General features: G+C 36.2%; 1 protein-coding gene across 2 annotated transcripts in view; it reads right to left on the reverse strand.

Moving 5' to 3' along the window:
* MTX2 (metaxin 2) overlaps positions 1-21,607 on the reverse strand; it is a 65,974-nt gene that overhangs the window by 15,923 nt on the left and 28,444 nt on the right. For both annotated transcript variants that reach the window (XM_057746555.1, XM_057746554.1), the window contains one exon: positions 21-93. In XM_057746555.1, coding sequence (XP_057602538.1) covers positions 21-81 — 61 coding nt within the window. In that variant the 5' untranslated portion in view covers positions 82-93. The remainder of the gene's footprint in view (positions 1-20; positions 94-21,607) is intronic.

Consider the following 21,607-nt stretch of genomic DNA (forward strand, 5'->3'; position numbering starts at 1 on the left):
TAAAACTAAAAAACACTTACCAGATGGAGACATATATTCTGCATTTGCTCTGCAAATAACTTTGATAGGCAGATTACACATCTGCAAAAAGGCCTGTCAAGCAAGAGAAGTCTATAGTAAGTCTAGTGAAAGTATATGCATATTCGAACACTTTTTATTAATTTCTTTTCTAAGCTTAAGTAATAGCTCAGGAAAAGAAAAAGAATGAATCAATTCAAAGTGAAAGACTTGTACTCTAAAACAAACATAAAATGTCATTTCAATACTAAAAAATCAATGACACACCAGTAAACATATGAAACTTAACAGCATTTACACAGAAATGTGAATTATCCACACTTATTTTACTGCATTAGCTTATGTAAGTCAGCAATTCTGTATATTTTCTTTAATTTTCTTTAACAGATGACTAAAATCTGAACTTTACAAGCTATTACTTACTCCACTACTCTTTACAAGACCCTTATCTTTCCTGTCTCAGGGGCAAACTCTCAGAATGTTACTTTCACTACTTTGAAGTTCTCTCCAATAATACTCAGTATCCTAATGTGCAGCTTTTATGCTTCTTAATTCACTTTTTAAAGATATAGAATTGTTTATTTTTATTTTGTTTATAGCAACAAAAATTTTATAAGCAACTTAACAGTCTAACAATAGGGAACTGGTAAATTATTTATGGTAAATGCAAACCATACAATGTCATACAACAATTTTTTAAAACATTAATTATATCTGAGACTTCCCTGGTGGTCCAGTGGTTAAGAATTCACCTTCTGGGCTTCCTAGGTGGTACAGTGGTTAAGAATCTGCCTGCCAATGCAGGGAACACGGGTTCAATCCCTGCTCCAGGAAGATCCCACATGATGCGCAGCAACTAAGCCCATGTGCAACAACTAAGCCCGTGTGCAACAACTACTGGGCCTGTGCTTTAGAGCCTGTGAGCCACAATTATTGAGCCCATGTGCCGCAACTACTAAAGCCCACGCGCCTAGAGCCCATGCTCTGCAAGAAAAGAAGCCACGGCAATGAGGAGCCCACACACCACAATGAAGTGCAGTCCGATTGCCGTAACTAGACAAAGCTGGTGTGCAGTAACGAAGACCCAACACAGCCAATAAATAAATATGTTTAAAAAAAAAGAATCCGCTTCCAATGCAGGAGATGCAGGTTTGACCCCTTGTCAGGGAACTAAGACCCCACATGCCACGGGACAACTAAGCCCAAGTGCCACACTATAGAGCCCACATGCTCTGGAGCCTGTGTGCCACAACTACAGAGCCCACACGCTCTGAAGCTTGCGTGCCACAACTAGAGAGAAGCCCACATGCCACAACGAAATATCCCGAAGACCCTGAGTGCCTCAACTAATACCCAATGCAGCCAAAATTATAAATAAATAAATAAATAAGCTGATGTTAATTATATCTTCACACATGATTGCCTGAAATAAGAAGCCTATTTCCAAAGCTTCCTTACAACTGGGTCTAACCAATGTCTAACTTCTGGCCAATGGGACTTAAGTTCTGGGCAACCAACTGCTTGGGAAGTTTCTTTAAAAGGAAACTGGTGGTCCAGGGGTTAAGAATCCACCTTACAATGCAAGGGACGAGCATTTGATCCCTGGTAGGGGAACTAAGATCCCACATGTCATGGGGCAACTAAGCCCAGGCGCCGCAACTACTGAGCCCACACGCTCTAGAGCCCACACGCCACAAGTAGAGAGAAGCCCACATGAGGCAACGAAGAGTCCGCGAGCCACAACGAAAGATCCCACAGGCCGCAACAGAGATCCTATGTGCAACAACCAAGACCTGACACAGCCAAACAAAAATAAATAAATAAATATTTTTTAAAAAGAGAGATATATGACCTTTCCTCTTTTTCCTTCATGCTGACTAGAATGTGAAAAGGCTGACTACCGCCACAGTAGCCAAACGGAACCATAGTAGAAGCTGAGTGTTGAAGATGGTAGAACAACAAGAGGAAAGCAGCCTCAGTCTTTGATAATCATGCAGTCACCAAATTTGGATTACTTGTATTAAAAAAAGGAAAGAAGGAAAAGGAAAAGGAAAGAAATAAACTTCTACTTTTTTAAGCCACTGCTATTTTGGGTTTTCCAAAACTCAAGACCAAACCTAATCCTAACTAATTTACCAACAATTACTGTTTCTAGGTTTAAACAGCACCTCACCCCACCAAAAGCTGACTCCTCTATGTCTACGTAAGTATAACAGTCCTCTAAACACTATAACCTATGCTCCGTGTTTATAACAATAACACTGAGCTTCTTGGTTGACCCACAAGTATGGACTTGAGACAGTGGTTCTCAAACTTCAGCATGCATCAAAGTCATGTGGAAAGACTGTTAAAACACAGATTGCCAAGAAGGGAAGAATTAGAATAAGTATACAGAGATCTTTCCAGAAGACTGAGAAGAAAAGGAAGAAGGGCATTAAGGAGGGTCAACTCCCCTCTATTACATATGTGTCTGTACCCAATGATGGAAAAACGTTGAGCTCATTAAAACATATATAGGATAAAAACAGTGGAAATAGCCTGAAATGACACGAACCAGGTAGAATAGCTTATATACAAGATCCATGAGAAGATAAAAGGTATGAAATAAGAGCACAGGTGGAAGCATCTGATTTTTTCAGGAAACAGGACACTTTTTCCACTGTACTTGCAAGGGGTGGTCACCATCAGTGATGATGACTGCAAGCTGACAAATGAGGACAAGCGTATGAAGGAGTGCTCATATTCTGTGAAATGGGAGGAGAAACTGCTGAGAATGAAGGACTAAGAGGGGGTTTAGACCTTCAGAAGAACCAGAATCTGAAAGAACTGCTTAATATATCTTCTCAAAGGTCATAATAATATTCAGTTGTTAGTTAACAATCATAATACAATATAAAATACTATATAAATATGGTATATTTTGCTAACCTCCATGTATATTGGTAACTGTACTAATCATTATTCCAAAAAGCTGTGTTTCACTAAAAAAGATTAAGCAAAATTGTAATGTTCTACAATCAAAGCCATGTTTCCAGTTCTGTGAATGTTTTACTTCTTTACTAAAAAAGAACTGACTTAATCTTGGCCAATTTAACAACACTCAACTTACCACAGACCTCAATTGATAGCACAATTCTACTTAGCCAAAGATTAATATCATAGCATTTACTGCAATTATTCTTCAACCCTGATTCAAAAGAAATTTTCTGAATTAATCACAAAGAAGTCTGATGTCACAAACACAGTATTTTCATACAAACATTAAAAATGCAAAACAAAACATTACTATGACTGTCTTCAAGAATATAAAAACTCTAAATTCAAACCAGACTTTGATTCAAAACTATTTCTCCTTTCTCTTGTAGGATGGGAGAGAAATCTCTGAAGTTCCAAAATAGTACTTTCACCTTTAACTTGCATTTTCAATCTCTTATCAGCACCTCAAATACTCCAAATAAAACAGACATGATACACCAACCTAAAACACATTTTATTTTCAATTCTGAAATAGCAATCTCATACTTTTATTCTTATGTAAATCCAAAGAAAAATGCAGTTCTAATTATAATAAGGAAAGTAAGCATAACTCAGCCAGCTCCTATTCCTCTGTTGGATACATTATTCCAAACTAATTCAAGTGACTGACAACATAAAATAATTTAAGTCAAAAACTTAGCACATCCTGTGAGAACAATGATTTGTAACTGTGCTAATACTGTATCCATTAGCCACCTGTGGCTATTTAACTTAAATTTAAATTGAATAAAATTTTTAATTCAGTTCCCCAGTTGCAATAGCCATTTCACATGCTCAACAGCCACATGAGGCTAGTGGCTACCATATTTACTGGACAGTACAAATAACAGAATATTTCCATCATCACAGAAAATTCTGTTGGACAGTGCGGGTCTACTGCAATAGCAACGGTAACAGCAACAGCAACAGCAATGGTAATCAGTGCCTAGAAGACATTTTAGCAAAACAGGCTGACATCACCTGAAAGAGACTAGGCTAAGTATCAGAAAAACAACCTGCACAGCATTACAGTGTCCACAAACACTGCAAGTGATCAACTTCTGATGACAGTGACACATGAAACACCATAACATTTTCAATTTTCAGAAAGAATATAGGGTTTACTCATTTACTGAGCAACAAAATGGTCAGGTAAGTTTGTTAAACTGTGAAAACTAAGAACTTTAGAATGAATAAAATAAACCACAGCAAATAAATACATTCTTTGAGTATAAATCTACTGAGTACCTAAACACATGACATGGTAGGAATTTTTTAAACACACACACACATGCACAGAACATAATACCCAGTACCTAACTTCTAAGACCCTGAAATTTAATAAGCTTGATGTTGTTTCAACATATTGAATGAATTAAATTTACAGCATCAAAAAATTCACTGAAGGGGTGGAGTGTTGATATACTTTTTCATTTCCAAAAAAAAAATTCAAAGTAAAAAATACTAGATCACTGATAACCTGTTAAACATGAAGGATTGAACTTACACATTTATCTCTGCAACCTTTCAAAAAAATTCAGTGAAATAACAGTGAAGAAACAGAAAATGTATAAACCCAGAAAAAAGCACAAAGAATGGAAGAGGAGACCAAAGCAGACCAGAGATGTCAACTTATTTTTGTAAGATGAAAAGCAGACTTAGCAGAGCAGAGGAAGCTGAAACCTAAGGCTATGCAGAGGAGAAAATCAATACATTTGCATCACAGAAACTAGGAAGATTCCAAAATGGGAGGTACCAAGTACCACAGAAGGCAGAGATGAGGTAAAAGACTAAAAACAGAAGAACTGGATGAAAGTCTGTATAAGCATCAGACAACTAGCCGGCCCCCAACCTGGCAGGAGACGGGTTCATTCTCTGGAGAAACCCAACCAGAGAGACTCCTGACTCAGGGTTCTGAGTAGAGTCACAATGAAAGGAATGTTAAGGGAAAGTATGTACACTGACTGTAGAGACCCACAGCACCCCACTCCCTCTCAGCTCCCAAACACTGGCAGCCAAATTAAATCCCTCCAGAGTATCTTTCCATAGAAAACATCTACAAATACTGATGGTTTTAGTGAGGGGTAGGAGTGGGTAGGACAGTGGCTAAAAAAAGGGTAGCTCACTGTGCAATCAGTCTATAGTAAAGCCCGCACATCAAAAAGTCCCTCATCTCCCCCTCAGCTTTTTAGTGCCTCACTCTTAAATATAAATTGTTAGCAGAGATCAATAGATACTTGAGGAAAGCCTCAAACATGCAGAGTCAAAACAAACTACAAAAAAAGGAGTTGAGAGGAAACAGAAAATGCAGACAGCACAGAACAACTACAAGAAAAATTATAATGGTGAATATTTCTTGAGCGCTTACTATGTGCCAGATACTTGCATAAGAGCTTTACCCTATGAAGTGGGTACAAAAAAAAAAATCCCTAATTTTAAGATGAAAAAACAGAAGTACAGAGAGGTCAGGGAATCTATTCAAGGCATATAGGAAGTAAGGAAACGGGGGAGGGAGGGAAGAAAGGAGAGAAAAAGGGAAAGGAAAAAAGGAAAGAAAGAAAAGGGGGAAAAAACGAACAGAAGCAAAGCACACAAAGGACTGAGACGACACTGAATGTCACAACAGCAACTCCAAAAGCTAGAGGATGACAAAAGGCCTTCAAAATTCTAAGGAAAAATCTTGCCAACCTAAAATTCAACTTATGGCCAAGGTATCAATCAAGTATGCAGATAGAATAAAAACAACATAATACAAGGAAGGTCTTCTTTAAAAACCTAAAATAAAAATAACAAGCCAAGAAGAAGAGAACATGGGATGCAGAAAATTAGGGGATCTAACATGAAAGGAAGGCAAAAAGAACTCCCTGGAGGATGATGAATAGCAGTCATAAGAAAAGAACTCTGAAGCCAACCACGAAAGGAGCCATTCCAATTAAAGCAGAAGGAATAGGGCTTTCATAGGTAATATCTCCAAGAAGGAATGAATGAATGAATAAAAGGACCTGATGTGTTTGACCACTGTGAGGGAGAGTTTTATAGTTCAAAGAATTTAGGAGAGAAAACTACCCAAATGAATTAAACAAAGCAATTATTTACTCAACAGAAAAAAAATCATATAGAAAGAATATGTTCATTGTACACTAAGCCACTGAGCTGGGATCAATATTTACATTCCAATTATGATATAAACACTGAATATTAATTTAACCACAAAAGTTAGAGACTTATTGGGAAGATGGTGAAGGAGAAGGGGAAGAGAGTTGCAAATGGTGAACTTCGTAGTGGAATTCAATAGATATTATTTAAATTAAAAAATGAAACAGCAACACAAGCATCTTACTTTAAAATATAGAGGTAAAATGCCCAGGGGAAAAAATACAGCTAAAAGAACTGAAAGTAGTTGTTTCTGGGTATCAGGATTTGAGGTAAGGTAAGGGTGGGACAGCAGACTGGTTTTCTTGTGTGATAAGACTCCCATACATTGATGGTGGGAGTATAAACGAGCCAAACACTTTGAACTGTTTGGTAATATCGACTACTAAGCAGATGCCTACTCTATCAGCCAACAATTCTCCTCCCAGAAAATATACTAAAAAGAAACGAGGTATATAGCCACTAACATACGAGGATGCTCCTAGCAACTTCATCTATATAATCAAATAATGGGAGCTGAAATGTCCATTAACATGAGCAGCAATTCTAAAATTCCTAATTCCAAGCTAAAAAGGATATTTAACATGTTACCAATTGCTATTATAAAAAAGGGAAAAGTAAATATAAAAAGATTATACATTTTTCTTAACTCTAAATTCTTTAAAAATAGCAAATATTGAGAACTTTTAAGTCAGAGAAATTCTAGAAACAGTCCCAGAAAATGACACCTATGCATAAAGACTCTAAATTCTACTTCTTCAGTAATTACTTCTGAATTATGTCTTCTGGGAACTACAGCTCAATTATTTTGTAAAAACTAGTTTGAGAAATAAAATTGTATTTACATATAATTGCAACTAAGGCCAGAAGTCTAAAGACATAAAAACAATTTGTTACCAATCAATTCAACCCTTACAAATACTTTAAATCCTATATTCAAAGGTTGTTATTGTAGGGGAATTCCCTGGTAGCGCAGTGGTTAAGAATCTACCTGCTAATTCAGGGGACATGGGTTCAAGCCCTGCTCCGGGAAGATCCCACAGGCTGTAAAGCAACTAAGCCCGTGTGCCACAACTACTGAGCCTGGGTTCTAGAGCCCGCAAGCCACAACTACTAATCCCACGTGCTGCAACTACTGAAGCCTGCGCACCTAGAGCCCGTGCTCCCCAACAAGAGAGGCCACCGCAATGAGAAGCCTGCACACTGCAATGAAGAGTAGCCCCTGCTCGCCACAACTAGAGAAAGCCTGTGCACAGCAATAGTCTCAACACAGCCAATAATAATAATAATAAAGTAAAATTTAAAAAAAATTTAAAGTTGTTATTGCACATAACAATGCCAGTCCTTTGATTAGATTATAAAGCTAGCATCTTAAATGTTGGGGAAAAACCTAACACATGCTGCAAATAAAAGAATGTCAGTAGACAACAGACTTCTGGTTGCTGGGTGGGGAGCCAAGGAAGAGTGGAGGATGAACTGGGAGTTTGGGATTAGTAGATGCAAACTATTATATATCGAATAGATAAGCATGGGGAACTATATTCAGTATCCTGTGAGAAACAATAACAGAAAAGAATATGAAAAAGAATGTATATATGTATAACAATCACTCTGCTGTACAGTAGAAATTAACACAACGTCAATCAACTATACTTCAATAAAACAAATTTTTAAAAAAGAATGTCAGGGAGATAGGATCAAGATGGCGGAGTAGGAGGACATGCAAGAGCACAGGAATTACCACTAACTGATGAACAGTCATTGACAGAAAGACACTGGAACTCACCAAAAAAGACACCCCACATCCAGAGACAAAGGAGAAGCCACAATGAGACGGTAGGAGGGGTGCAATCGTGTTCAAATCAAATCCCATAAATGCTGGGTGGGTGACTCACAAACTGGAGAACAGTTATACTGCAGAAGTCCACCCTCTAAAGTGAGGGTTCTGAGCCCCACATCAGGCTTCCCAACCTGGGAGTCCAGCAACAGGAGGAGGAATCCCCAGAGAATCAGACTTTGAAAGCCAGTGGGATTTGATTGCAGGACCTCCACAGGACTGGGGGAAACAGAGATTCCACTTCTTGGAGGGCACACAAAAAATAGTGTGCTCACCAGGACCCAGGGGGAAGGAGCAGTGACCCCATAGGAGACTGAACCAGACCTACCTGCTGGTGTTGGAGGGTTGCCTGCAGAGGTTGGGGGCAGCTGTGGCTCACCAAGAAGGGGGCTCTGGCAGCAGGGGTTCTCGGAAGTGCTCATGGCGCCAGCCCTCCCAGAGTCCACCATTAGCCCCACCAAAGAGCATGTGAGCTCCAGTGCTAGGCAGCCTCAGGCCAAATGACCACCAGGGTGGGAACACAGCCCCACCCATTGGCAGACAAGCTGACTAAAGTTTTACTGAGCTCCGCCCACCCAGCCCTACCCACCATCAGTCCCTCCCATCAGGAAGCACCCACCAGCCTCCTAGATAGCTTCCTCCTCAAGAGGGCAGACAGCAGCATCAAGCAGTATCAGCAGTATTTCGTCTTGTGGAACTGAAAATCACAGCCACAGAAAGATAGAGAAAATGAAAAAGCAGAGGACTTTTTACCAGATGAAGGGACAGGATAAAACCCCAGAAAAACAACTAAATGAAGAGGAGACAGGCACCCTTCCAGAAAAAGAATTCAGAATAATGATGGTGAAGATGATCCAGGACTTTGAAAAAAGACTGGATGCAAAGATCAGAAAGTTTACCAAAGACCTAGAAGAAGTAAAGAGCAAACAAACAGAGATATGCAACACAATAACTGAAATGAAAAATACACTAGAAGGAACCAACAGCAGATTAATTGAGGCAGAAGGGCGAATAGGTGACCTTGAAGACAGAATGGTGATAATCACTGATGTGGAAAAGAATAAAGAAAAAAGAATGAAAAGAACTGAAGACAGCCTAAAAGGCCTCTGGGGCAATGTTAAACACACCAACATTCACATTATAGGGGTCCCAGAAGGAGAAGAGAGAGAGAAAGGACCTGAGAAAATACTGGAAGAGATTATAGTTGAAAACTTCCCTAACATGGGAAAGGAAATAGCCACCCAAGTCCAGGAAGTGCAGAGAGTCCCAGGCAGGATAAGCTCAAGGAGGAACACGCCAAGACATATAGTAGTCAAATTGACAAAAATTAAAGACAGAGAAAAGTTATTCAAAGCAACAAGGGAAAAACGACAAATAACATACAAGGGAACTCCCATCAGGGTAACAGCTGATTTCTCAGCAGAAACTCAAGCCAGAAGGGAGTGGCATGATATATTTCAAGTGATGACAGGGAAGAACCTACAACCAAGAATACTCTACCCAGCAAGGATCTCATTCAGATTCCACGGAGAAATCAAAAGCTTTACAGACAAGCAACAGCTAAGAGAACTCAGCACCACCAAACCAGCCCTACAACATATGCTAAAAGAACTTCTCTAAGCGGGAAACATAAGAGAAGAAAAGGACCTACAGAAGCACAAACAAAACAATTAAGAACATGGTAACAGGAACATACATATCAATAATTACCTTGAATGTAAATGGACTAAATGCACCAACCAAAAGACACAGACTGGCTGAATGGATACAAAAACAAGACCCATATATATGCTGTCTACAAGAGACCCACTTCAGACCTAGGGACACATACAGACTGAAAGTGAGGGGATGGAAAAGGATATTCCATGCAAATGGAAATCAAAAGAAAGCTGGAGTAGCAATACTCATATAAGATAAAATAGACTTTAAAATAAAAAATGTTACAAGAGACAAGAAAGGACATTACATAAAGATCATGGGATTAATCCAAGAAAAGGAGATAATTATAAATATATATGCACCCAACACAGGAACACCTCAATACATAAGGCAAATCCTAACAACTATGAAAGAGGAAATCGACAGGAACACAATCATAGTGGGGACTTTAACACCCCACTTACACCAATGGACAGATCATCCTTACAGAAAACTAATAAGGAAACACAAGCCTTAAATGACACAATAAATCAGCTTGATTTAATAGATATCTATAGGACATTACATCCAAAAACAGCAGATTACACGTTCTTCTCAAGTGCACATGGAACATTCTCCAGGATAGATCACATTTTGGGTCATAAATCAAGCCTTGGTAAATTCAAGAAAATTGAAATCATATCAAGCATCTTTTCTGACCACAACGCTATGAGATTAGAAATCAATTACAGGAAAAAAACTGTAAAAAACACAAACACATGGAGGCTAAACAATATGCTACTAAATAACCAAGAAATCACTGAAGAAATCAAAGAGGAAATCAAAAAATACCTAGAGACAAATGACAACGAAAACACAATGATCCAAAACCTATGGGATGCAGCAAAGGCAGTTCTAAGAGGGAAGTTTATAGAGATACAATCCTACCTCAAGAAACAAGAAAAATCCCAAATAAATAATCTAACCTTACACCTAAAGAAACTAGAGAAAGAAGAGCAAACAAAACCCAAAGTTAGTAGACAAACTGGGACATCTGTAGAGACATGGATGAACCTAGAGACTGTCATACAGAGTGAAATGAGTCAGAAAGAGAAAAACAAATATCGTATATTAACACATATATGTGGACTACAGAAAAATGGTACAAATCAACCAGTTTGCAAGGCAGAAATAGAGACACAGATGTAGAGAACAAACATATGGACACCAAGTGGGGAAAGCGGGGAGGGCTGGAGGGGAATGAATTGGGAGATTGGGATACCAAATTGTACACTCTAAATATATGCTGTTTTTTTTTTTTTCATGAGCAAAAACAAATGTTTATAGTTTTTAAGCCACTTAGTTTTTAGATTGTTTGTTACACAGTAATGTCTGTCTGATATACTTACCAAATAACCATAAATATATGCTGTTTATTGTCTGAGAAAAAAAAAAAAAAAGAATCTCAGGGGAAAAAACAAAGAAAAAGGATGTCAGGGGACTTCCCTGGTGGCGCAGTGGTTAAGAATCTGCCTGTCGATGCAGGGAACACGGGTTTGATCCCTGGTCCAGGAAGATCCCACACACTGCAGAGCAACTAAGCCTGTGCACCTAGAGCCCACGCTCTGCAACAAGAGAAGCCACCACAATGAGAAGCGAGCACCCCACAACGAAGAGTAGCCCCACTCGCTGCAACTAGAGAAAGCCCGCAGGCAGCAACAAGGACCACACACAGCCAAAAAAAAAAAAAAAAGAATGTCAGGAATATAGACAGGTGGCAAGGCTTCTGATTCTTCTTCCTTCTCATTTCAGAACCCTCTCTCTGTCATCTAAAACTAGCTTTTACTGCTGTAATTCCCAGTTACGTACCTGGTGCATAACTGGCAGATGATAATTATTAGCTCAATGAAAAAATGGACATATAAAAATCTGAACAATACATAAACCACAAAATAAACAAAGAGTAAAGAACCCAAAACTCAGAACCCAAAACTCAGTACATGTAGTTCTAGTCATATGTGAATTTTTCTAAATGAAACAACAAAAACTTCTGATAATAAAAACATAGGAAGGGTCTTCCCTGGTGGTCCAGTGGTTAAGACTTTGCTTTCCAATGCATGGAGGTGGGGCTTCAATCCCTGGTAGGGGAGCTAAGATCCCACACCTTGTGGCCAGAAAACCAAAACAAAACAGAAGCAATACTGTAACAAATTTAATAAAGACTTTAAAAATGGTCCATATCAAAAAAGAAAAAATCTAAAATAAAAAAAAAAAAAACAAACATAGAGGAGAAAGGCTGCTTTTGTCAAAATTCGAAACAAAATTTATACTTAACCACTGGTCAGGGTATAAACCAATGTAACCTTTTTAAAGGGCACTTTGGTAACATCTACCAAAATTCTGAATATACACAGCCTTTGACCCAGCAATTGTATTGCTAGAAATATATCATATGGGCATATTTACCTAAGATTATGTAAGATATATATAAGGATGTTCACATCTAAGCCCTATTTACAGTAGCCAAGTAATAATTATAACAAGAGCCTAATACCCATCAATAAGAGACTGGTTCAGTAAACTGTTATGAATCTATTAATGGAATATCTGTAGTCTTCAAAAAAGACTGGGGTTGCCCTTCAACTGAACTTCTCATACTAAATTCCAAAGACATTTCTCGTCTGGGCTACTGAATGACACAAGACAATATACACCAAATGTAGAATTTCTTTTTGTGTTATTTTCCTTTCAAAGGCCTGGAGCAAATCACTAAAACCATAGCTTAATAAGGCCTGCAAGCTAATTTATTTGGTCCATTGTGTGGCTTCCTGTGAACTCATTTGGTAGGAGGATATAATTTTGAATATCAAGAAGAATGAATGGAAAGCACTTATTCCTTCATTCACTTACTCAATACATATTATTGAGCACATGCTATATATCAGAAACTGCTTCAGGCACTGGGAATAGAGCTGTCCCAGACCTCATGGAGTTTATGTTCTAATGGAGACAGATGATACGCAAACCAGAATAGATCCACTGTGATTCCTGCTACTTAGAAATACAAAGCAGTATGAGAGTATTGCTATTAAATGTAGCATTGTCAGATAAGGGTTCACCAGCAACATAACATTTGAGCATAAACCTGAAGTAAGTTAGGGAGCAAGCCACCTAGGTTTCTAGGAGAAGAGCAGTCCAAGTTCAAAGCAGTTCTGTGCTTCAACTCAAGTGTTTGAGGAACAGCAACAAGATTCATGTGACGATGAAGACTACGGAAGTGAGTAGTAAGAGACAAGCTGAAAGAAACAACCAAGAGATCATGTAGGATGCATAGATAATTGTTAAGGATTTTGGCTTTTGCTTTGAGTTAGATGAACAATCATTACAGGATGTTGAGCTGAGGACTGCTGGAATCTGACTGACATTTTAAAGGATTACAAACCACTATACAGAGACTAGATTGTAGAGAGTAGAAGGGTAGCAACACAAGAACTATTTAGGAAAATTTTGCACTAATCCAAGCAGAAGTGATGGTAGCCCAGAGCAGGGTAGGCGATCTGGAGGTGATAAGAAGTCAGATTCTGGCTATGTTTTTAAGGTAGGGCCAAAAAGATTTGCTGATAACTGGATGTGGACATAGCAAAAAAGAGAGGACTCCAAAGACGACTCAAAGTTTCTGACATAAACAATTAGAAAGATGGAAATGCCATTTACCAAAATAGGAAAAACTATGGGATGAGCAGGTTTTGATTGGAGGAGGAGGATTCAGAGGTCTTTAGATGGTCTTCTCTAACTATCACTTCTCTGTTAGACTTCTGACAGGCAATGAATAGCAGACAACTCTGCTCTCTTTTCAAAGGCCTGGAGTTGCAGTGGCACAGTTACATGCTTGGAAACCAGATAAGCAGATTCTAATGAAACATTAAGAAGCCCAATTTTAAAGGCCACCCCATCTCTTTTATGAACAAAGGTGACAGAAACACCTATAAATCAATATCATCTTTGTCAACATTTTCCTGCAAGTATGGTAATATCAAGGTATTAAGAAATGGGTAGAGCTACAGATATTATGCAGAATAAAAATACAATCAAGGACAGTATTTATCTTTGATCTTTTCTGCAGCTATAGCCCACCAAATTTAAAAACTGAGAGGTCAATTTAACACCTAGTTAAACAAGAAGCTTTAAGAAGCTAAGAAACCATTTGATAAGAACAGTACAATCTTCTGAAAATTTACTGAGAAGTAGCACATGAATGAGCCACTGTCAGCCAGAGTCCTTTAAAATCTCAGCAACTGTGGCCTAGTTGTCAGAAAATTTAAAATAAGCATGCAGGTCTTACAATTCATATAAGCAGGTAAGCAGAGTAACATTAATGAGCAAATCAAACAAAACAAAACATCTCAAATAGTATACATATCTAATTCCTTCAAGTCTTTATTTTCAAATAAATATACTAATAGTATTCCAGAAAGAATCTAGGGGGAGATCAGTAAAATTAAATTTAGGCAAAAAAGTCACCAATTTCTTTTACAGAAAATAATGATGATGATGGTCCCTGATAGAAGTAAGGAAATAGAATCTACAACCCTAAAATCCTTAAAGTATTAAATATCCTTCATTTCAATTCCATTATGTTAACAATAACCAAAAAGGTAATTAAAAATATTCAGTTCATGAAATGGTGAACAGGGCTCAACCCTGGCTGAATGGAAACACAGCCAGCCAACAGCAGGCCCACCCTGGTCACTGCATTTGCACACAGAGGATGCTGCCTCATTGAGATGCTGTCCTTACCATCATTTAGAGTAATCTGACTTTCTCTTGCTGACTCATAAACCATACCACTTTATGACTGGGCTACTATTTGCACACTCCCACTCCTTATTTGTCACTGGTTAAGTGCCCTAGCAGAACCTAATGGATCCTAACAGAGTAGAAATTTAAGAAGTAAGCTGCTTAAGTGGAAGGCTAGATTGTCTTTTGAAAAATGGGAATCCTCTGCATCAGTCCTAAGAGTCAATACAGAATAATAAGAGTTAATAGAGCAGAAGCCTCCCCATGAGACATCTCTGGGTGGAATCTTGGTGATGACTATATTAGTCTGAGAAAGTTCCTTTACCTCATAAGCTTTTCCATTTCTAAAATAAAGATAACTTATTAGGCAGATAAACTGAAGCGCTGTATATAAAACACTTTACACACCATCTGGTACATAGTATTTCAATAAATATAAGGTATTATTAAAATCTGTAGTAATAATATTAGTAATAATAAATACTCCATCTATCTGCAAAAGAAGAAAGACATCTAACTTTGGTGATTTCAATAGAAAACTTCACTTATTACCTATTAACACCTTAAGAGAAAAGGGTAAATAATAGTTATACACTGTAACTCAATTATATTTATTTATAATAAAAATAGAAAAATTGTGCACTAAGATAAAAACCTCTAAGTAGATATTAAAAGAACCAAGGAACATAACAAAAGCTTACACAATATAAAATCCTTTCAGCAAGGCAAAAACAAGTGAATAAAGACATTTTGATACTGACATAAGCTTTTAGGTTACAAATAATTTTTCAAAGTCATACACACTGATGAAACGGATAAAAGGCCTTCCCCTCCAGAACATAAGTTCCATCAGCACATGATGACCACGCCTATCTTGTTCACTACTTTATTCTCCGCACACCATAGGTTCTCAATAAACATTTGCTTAATGAATAAGACAGATATTCATAATAATAAAGACAAACATACCTAAGTTCACAGAAAACTAGTAAGTTACAACAAAGATTAGCATTTTGTTATTTTACGGTACCAAAGCTCACTGTATTAAAAAGATCAATGTAACTCCTGTTAAACTCAGAGGTATTTAAACAGGTAATGTTTTAGAAAAACTAGAGCAGAAATTCAACTTTTTAAAAAATTACCTATGCAGAAATCATTAAAAACCACAGTTCAATAAACATAAAAAGTTTTAAATAGTGCAAATTTGTTACCAAAACATGAAATGATATTGGGAGCACATACAAAACAGATCACATCAGAGAATAGGACCTTCCTAATTAATACAGTTCTCACCTGAATACCATTCTTGGACTATCTGACTCCTGTAGAAAAAAATCAAGTTCACAAAGAAAGTAACAAAAAAGATAACCAGAATAGGAAAAGACATAAGCTTTCCCTGTTAGAATTAAATATAAATAAAAGTAAATTGTAGGATCAAAGTTAAGTAAAAGAGTTATAAAATGGTCAAAGACACAGAAAGAATAATTCTTGTAACCCAAGAACCTAATATAATACCAGTCACACAGCTGGCACTCAATGAACAATCTGGAAGTAATGACAGGAAACTACTTTTTTCCTGAGTTCCTATAATGAATGTTGTAAAGTTTTGTGATTTACAGATAAAATAAATATTTCCAACTGAGAAAAATAACAATAACAACAAAAAATCCACTAAATTTAAAATTCTTAGTATAAGTTAAATAGTAGATGGCAGCAATATAAAATGTATTCATTTCGTTTTAATAACCTAATGGTAACCTGATACTGAATCATTCACCAATGAGCAGCACCAATTAACTTATTTCCTCTTTTTTATTTCAGAACAAAATGAACATTTGTTTTATATGTTAAATACATAACGATACTCATTAATTGCACGTAAGCAATAAAATCAACATTGCTTGCCAATAAAAACATTAAAATAACTCAAAATTTTAAAGAACTGTCCTCAATAAACTTTAAAAAGATTGGATGCTTTACGTTGATTAACACTGTGAAATTTAAGGGATTATAAACATAGTTTCTAAATGTATATATATTTAACATTAACAAAATTATCCAAATTCTAAATAGAGAAAAATCTGTTTTCAGTCCAACCATTACCAGTTATCCTTAGACAGCAGACCTCAGGTTTTCTTCTTTAGGACAAAGCTTCTATTCATTTCATAATTAAATTTTAAATATTTTAGGTAAGAACTCACTAAGGACTATTCTAAAGCATGCAATGTCATTTTCAGGGCACAAAATAAAAATGGTTCTGAATTTTAATTCATATCCTGTTTTACCAGGACACAAAGGAAAATCTGTGACAACTGAAGAATTATTTTCCACCTTACTGAAGAGACATGTTTTAAAATTAAAAACCATGAGCAAATCTATCTACAAAATAATTCATTTTTTATATCAAACAGCTGCAGACCCTGTAATTGAAATAATGTATCTAAGGTTACAAATGAAAAGTGTTAGGTATCATTCTTGAAGTGACAGATTAAGTTCCTAATCCAGTTAAAGTAATAGCCATATCTGTAGTTTAACATAAATTAAGACCTTAATTATATTTGTGACTATTTTAAACAAAATAACAAATTCCTTTATACCTGGGAATGTAATTTATAGCAAAGCCAGGTTCATTTTCCAAACCAATCTATTTCACACTGCAGAAATACTCTGGTATAATGGTATAATGTAATTCTTGTTGTAGAATGTTGAAAGAGTAGATTCACTAAAAGCACAGAAGAGGTTTGAAGATAAATGAAGATGCTATTCATTCAAGGGTAATTTCATCTTAGAACTATATGAAAGATGTTTCACTCACATGAGGTAGTGTATGGCCTCAACTTTAAGTGTATTTTCAGCTCAAATATAATGCTGCTAGATCGATTATGTTGATACTGTATATCTAATCATGAAGAATTCTAGCCTTTTTCTGTTTAAAAAATAGACTGTCATTTTTTTCATCTTACTGCTATGTCTTTATTGCTCTGTTTAACAGCAACAAATTTTAAAATCCTGCTAGCTATTTACTTTTTAAACTGTAAAGTATACAGTTGATATTCTAACTTGCAATCTCTCAGAACTTCAGTATAAATTTTTGCTAAGTTAAATAAATATTTGTATGAGCAAACCATTACCCTGTATAACCATTTTATATTATTTCACTAATTACTAAAAAATGAGAACTCTAATAGCCACCTAATTCTATTTTGAATATACCTCATTTTCACAAATTCTGTAAGATTAATTTAAATGTTTTATATACACCATACCATTTATGTGTTGAGGGATTAATATTAATACTGAGATTTTTTTTAATCTGCTAACTTCTATTTGCAATTTAAGTTCACAGTTGTCTTTTCTAAAAGTCACATTTTTTACATTTAAATCATTCCACGTGTTATAAGCATATACCACCAAAATGCTTTATAATGCTTCTGGTATAAAAAAGGTAATGTAACATAACACATTCAATCTGAAGAACTTAAATTCAGTGATATCAAGGAAACATCTGCAGCCTCCATTTTGCTCATTTTAGAACACTGAAAAGGATCCACTAAATTCTCTCTGTCCCTTAGCTTTCCTTCTCCTAATCCTGAAAGGGAACACAGAAGCCTCATTTTGCAGAAAATGATCAAAATGGAAGGGATAAACATACTTTAAAAAACTACAATTTTACACTTTATGAAACTTTAAAAAGTTATATCAATTTAAAAACGCTTTACATAAAATAGTATTCTATTAATTCTCTATTAAAATAAATGCACTGGCGCATTCCTACCTATTGTATTTATATCAGGTTTAAACTGATGCTTAGAAATTGCATACAACCATGAACAGGTTGTTTAAAGTAAAAAATGTATTAAACCAAACTGAAAATTCAAAATCATTTCCTCTAAAATTCTGCAGGTAAGCTGTCCACTGTGACCATCTGAATCACACAAGTTTACAGCAGCTATAATTTCATAATCACAATTGTTTCTCCAATGCAACAACTGACCTGTAGTTCCTAAGGAGAGAGAGATACTCCTCTTTCCTGTTCTTCCTCAATCACTACATTAGGATATTACCATTTAACCTCAAATTAATATGTCCACCTAAAAAGCATCATTTGTGAAAAGGAAAAAACGAGGGCCAGCTAACTGTTTATGAGCAGATCCAACAGGTTGGTGTTCATGGCCCAGTATTCACTGGGCCTATAAAAATGCTGACTTTTTTAATTATTAAAACATATTCAACAGAAAGAATACATCTTTTTTCTGCTGTTCCCTTTCATTTTTAGAGATTAAGTATTTATTCACAAAGGACAATAAAAAATAAGAATATTATTTCCTTTAACCTGAGCTTAAATGTCATTCTTACTTGAAGTAATAAGTAAAAACTGAAAAAGTAAAAAGATTACTTTTTCCACACAGCATTCTAATAATCATCAGTTTGAGACACTCTCTAAAAAATGAATTCAAGAACTAAACTTTTACAATATTTAGATTAAGCCATACAAAAAAGAAAAACAGGTTTCTTTTTAAATTGGCTTCATATATAATAAACAAAATCCTAACACATCAGAAGTAACATCTTATATAAAGACATTCACAAAATATATATATAAATCTCTGAAGTAAAAATAGGCACTAATTCAGCATTCAACATCATCTTGTAGTTCTACTGCTCTCATTTTTTGGAAAAGAATTTCCCATTTATTACCTAACTTGAACTTCCTAGTAACCCATAACACAGACTACCTTTATCACATTTCAGAGATCCAAAATCTGCAACATATCTATCTCTCACATCTTAATATAATCCATAAACTGTAAGATATAATTTACTAGAAAATGTCAGAAATGATTTTTTAATTGTGTCTACTTATTTTTGGATAAAACTCCTGAGATCTGTATCACTGGACTGGACAGGTATGCAGCAAAGTTTACAACGCTAGACTCTGGACCCAGAATCCCTGGGTTTGCATTCCAGCTCTGTCAAGCACTGATTATGCAAGTTTGGGCCAACTGCTTAACCTCTCTCCCTCAACTTTCTAATCTGTAAAATGAGAATAATAATGCTACCTACCTTATGGTGGCTGTGTGTAAAGGATTATCTTGATACCTAAAGTATATATAACAAGACCTGGCACATGGAGTAGTGCTAAATTTTAGCTACAGTTATTATTGTTGTTCTTATTATCTGCAGAATGGGGATTATAACAGCACCGACCTCATACAATTATAAGGATTAAATGAGTTCATAAGAATTAAGTGCTCAGCACAGTGATGAGTACATAGTAGGCACTCAACCAATGCTGTTGGAGTCTGTTTACCTCCACAATTTGTGGGTTCTAGGACCTTGGCCAGAGCTTTCCTGAGCTTCAGTTTCCAGATCTTTAAAATGAGCTTAGGGACTTCCCTGGTGGCACAGTGGTTAAGAATCTGCCTACCAATCCAGGCGACAGAGGTTCGATCCCACGTCCGGGAAGATCTCACATGCCGCAGAGCAACTAAGCCCGTGAGCCATAACTACTGAGCCTGCGCTCTAGACCCTGTGAGCCACAACTACTGAGCCCACATGCCACAACTACTGAAGCCCGCTTAGAGCCCATGCTCTGCAACAAGAGAAGCCACCACAGTGAGAAGCCCAGGCACTGCAACCAAGAATAGGCCTCCCTCACTGCAACTAGAGAAAGCCCACATGCAGCAACGAAGACCAAACACAACAAAAAATTACTTAACTAAAAAAAAAAAAAAAAACAAACACAAGCTTAATAATAGTACTCTACACTCGGGTTATGGTAAAGATTGAATGAGATACCTCACATAAAAGCTCTCAATAGAGCGCCTTATACAATAAAAGCATTCAATAAATACTCAATTTTAAAACAAACCTTGTTTAGTATTATTAAAGTAATGGTTTGTTTGAATTAAAGCACTCTATATTAACAACTTTCAGGTATGGAATGAAAGAATGATTATACAAATTATTAATGTTCATACAGAGTTAAATATGTCCAAAAATAATTCCTACACCTAACATTGATTTTAATGACATGAGACGTTACAAAGCCTGCAAGCTTCCATTCCTGCTGCTGGCACTGCTTACATACACTCTGTCAAAAGGATCAGGAGAGAAGGAAATAATAACCAATATTCATTGCATGTTTACAATATGCCAGCACTTTTCTAAAAGCTTTAATTTTTCTATATATTTTCTATATATTTTTAACACATTCAGTCTTCATGACACCCAGCAGGATAGCTTCTATCATACCTCCATTATACAGATGAGGAAACCTGAAACAAAGAGTAATGTTTGAGGTATCTGGAACAGAGACCAACCACCCATTTCATTTGTGGGATCTGCTATAAAAGACAACATACACTGAATCGGTAAAGACGTAAACATTTTTTGAAGAAAAATCAGAGGAAACATTTTCTGCAGAAAACTTTGAAGTTCATGTGTATTTCCTCATACAGTATTTCTAGTCATGTGCTGCCCAATATAACAGCTGCCAGCTACACACAAATATATTGAGTACTTGAAATGTGGCTGGCACAAATTGAGATGTGCTGTAAGTGTAAAATACACATCATATTTTGAACTTAATATAAAAAAACGGAAAACATCACATTAATAAATTTTGTACTCATTACATGTTAAAATGATAATATCTGATAATATTAAATAAAATATATCATTAAAATTAATTTCACCTGTTTCTTTTTACTTCTTTTAGTAGAGCTACTACATAATTTCAAACTACATATGTGGTCCACATTATATACATTATATATCTATTGGACAATTAGTTTAGCTTTAGGGGATGAGGATAGTAACAGAGAATTGCTATCAAAGTTCTTCTCCCAATCAATACAAGCTTCAAAGTGGAAGTAATGTTATGAAATGGAAGATATCTCTCCCCCATGTCTGTGTATGTATAATACTGTATATGTGCACGTTGCCATATATATGTGTGTACACACACACACACACACACACACACTGCTCATGAGAACCAGAGGAACACACTACTCTAATCCTTCAAAATATTCAACATACAAGATTCTTTTATGACTAGGCAAACACTTCAGGTAATACCAATACTTTGTGGACGAAAGAAGGAAAGCAAATCTAAGAGGAAATAACAGCCATGGGGGAAAAAAT

This window comes from Hippopotamus amphibius, chromosome 8, assembly GCF_030028045.1.
Source record: "Hippopotamus amphibius kiboko isolate mHipAmp2 chromosome 8, mHipAmp2.hap2, whole genome shotgun sequence".
In the NCBI taxonomy this organism is placed as follows: domain Eukaryota; kingdom Metazoa; phylum Chordata; class Mammalia; order Artiodactyla; family Hippopotamidae; genus Hippopotamus; species Hippopotamus amphibius.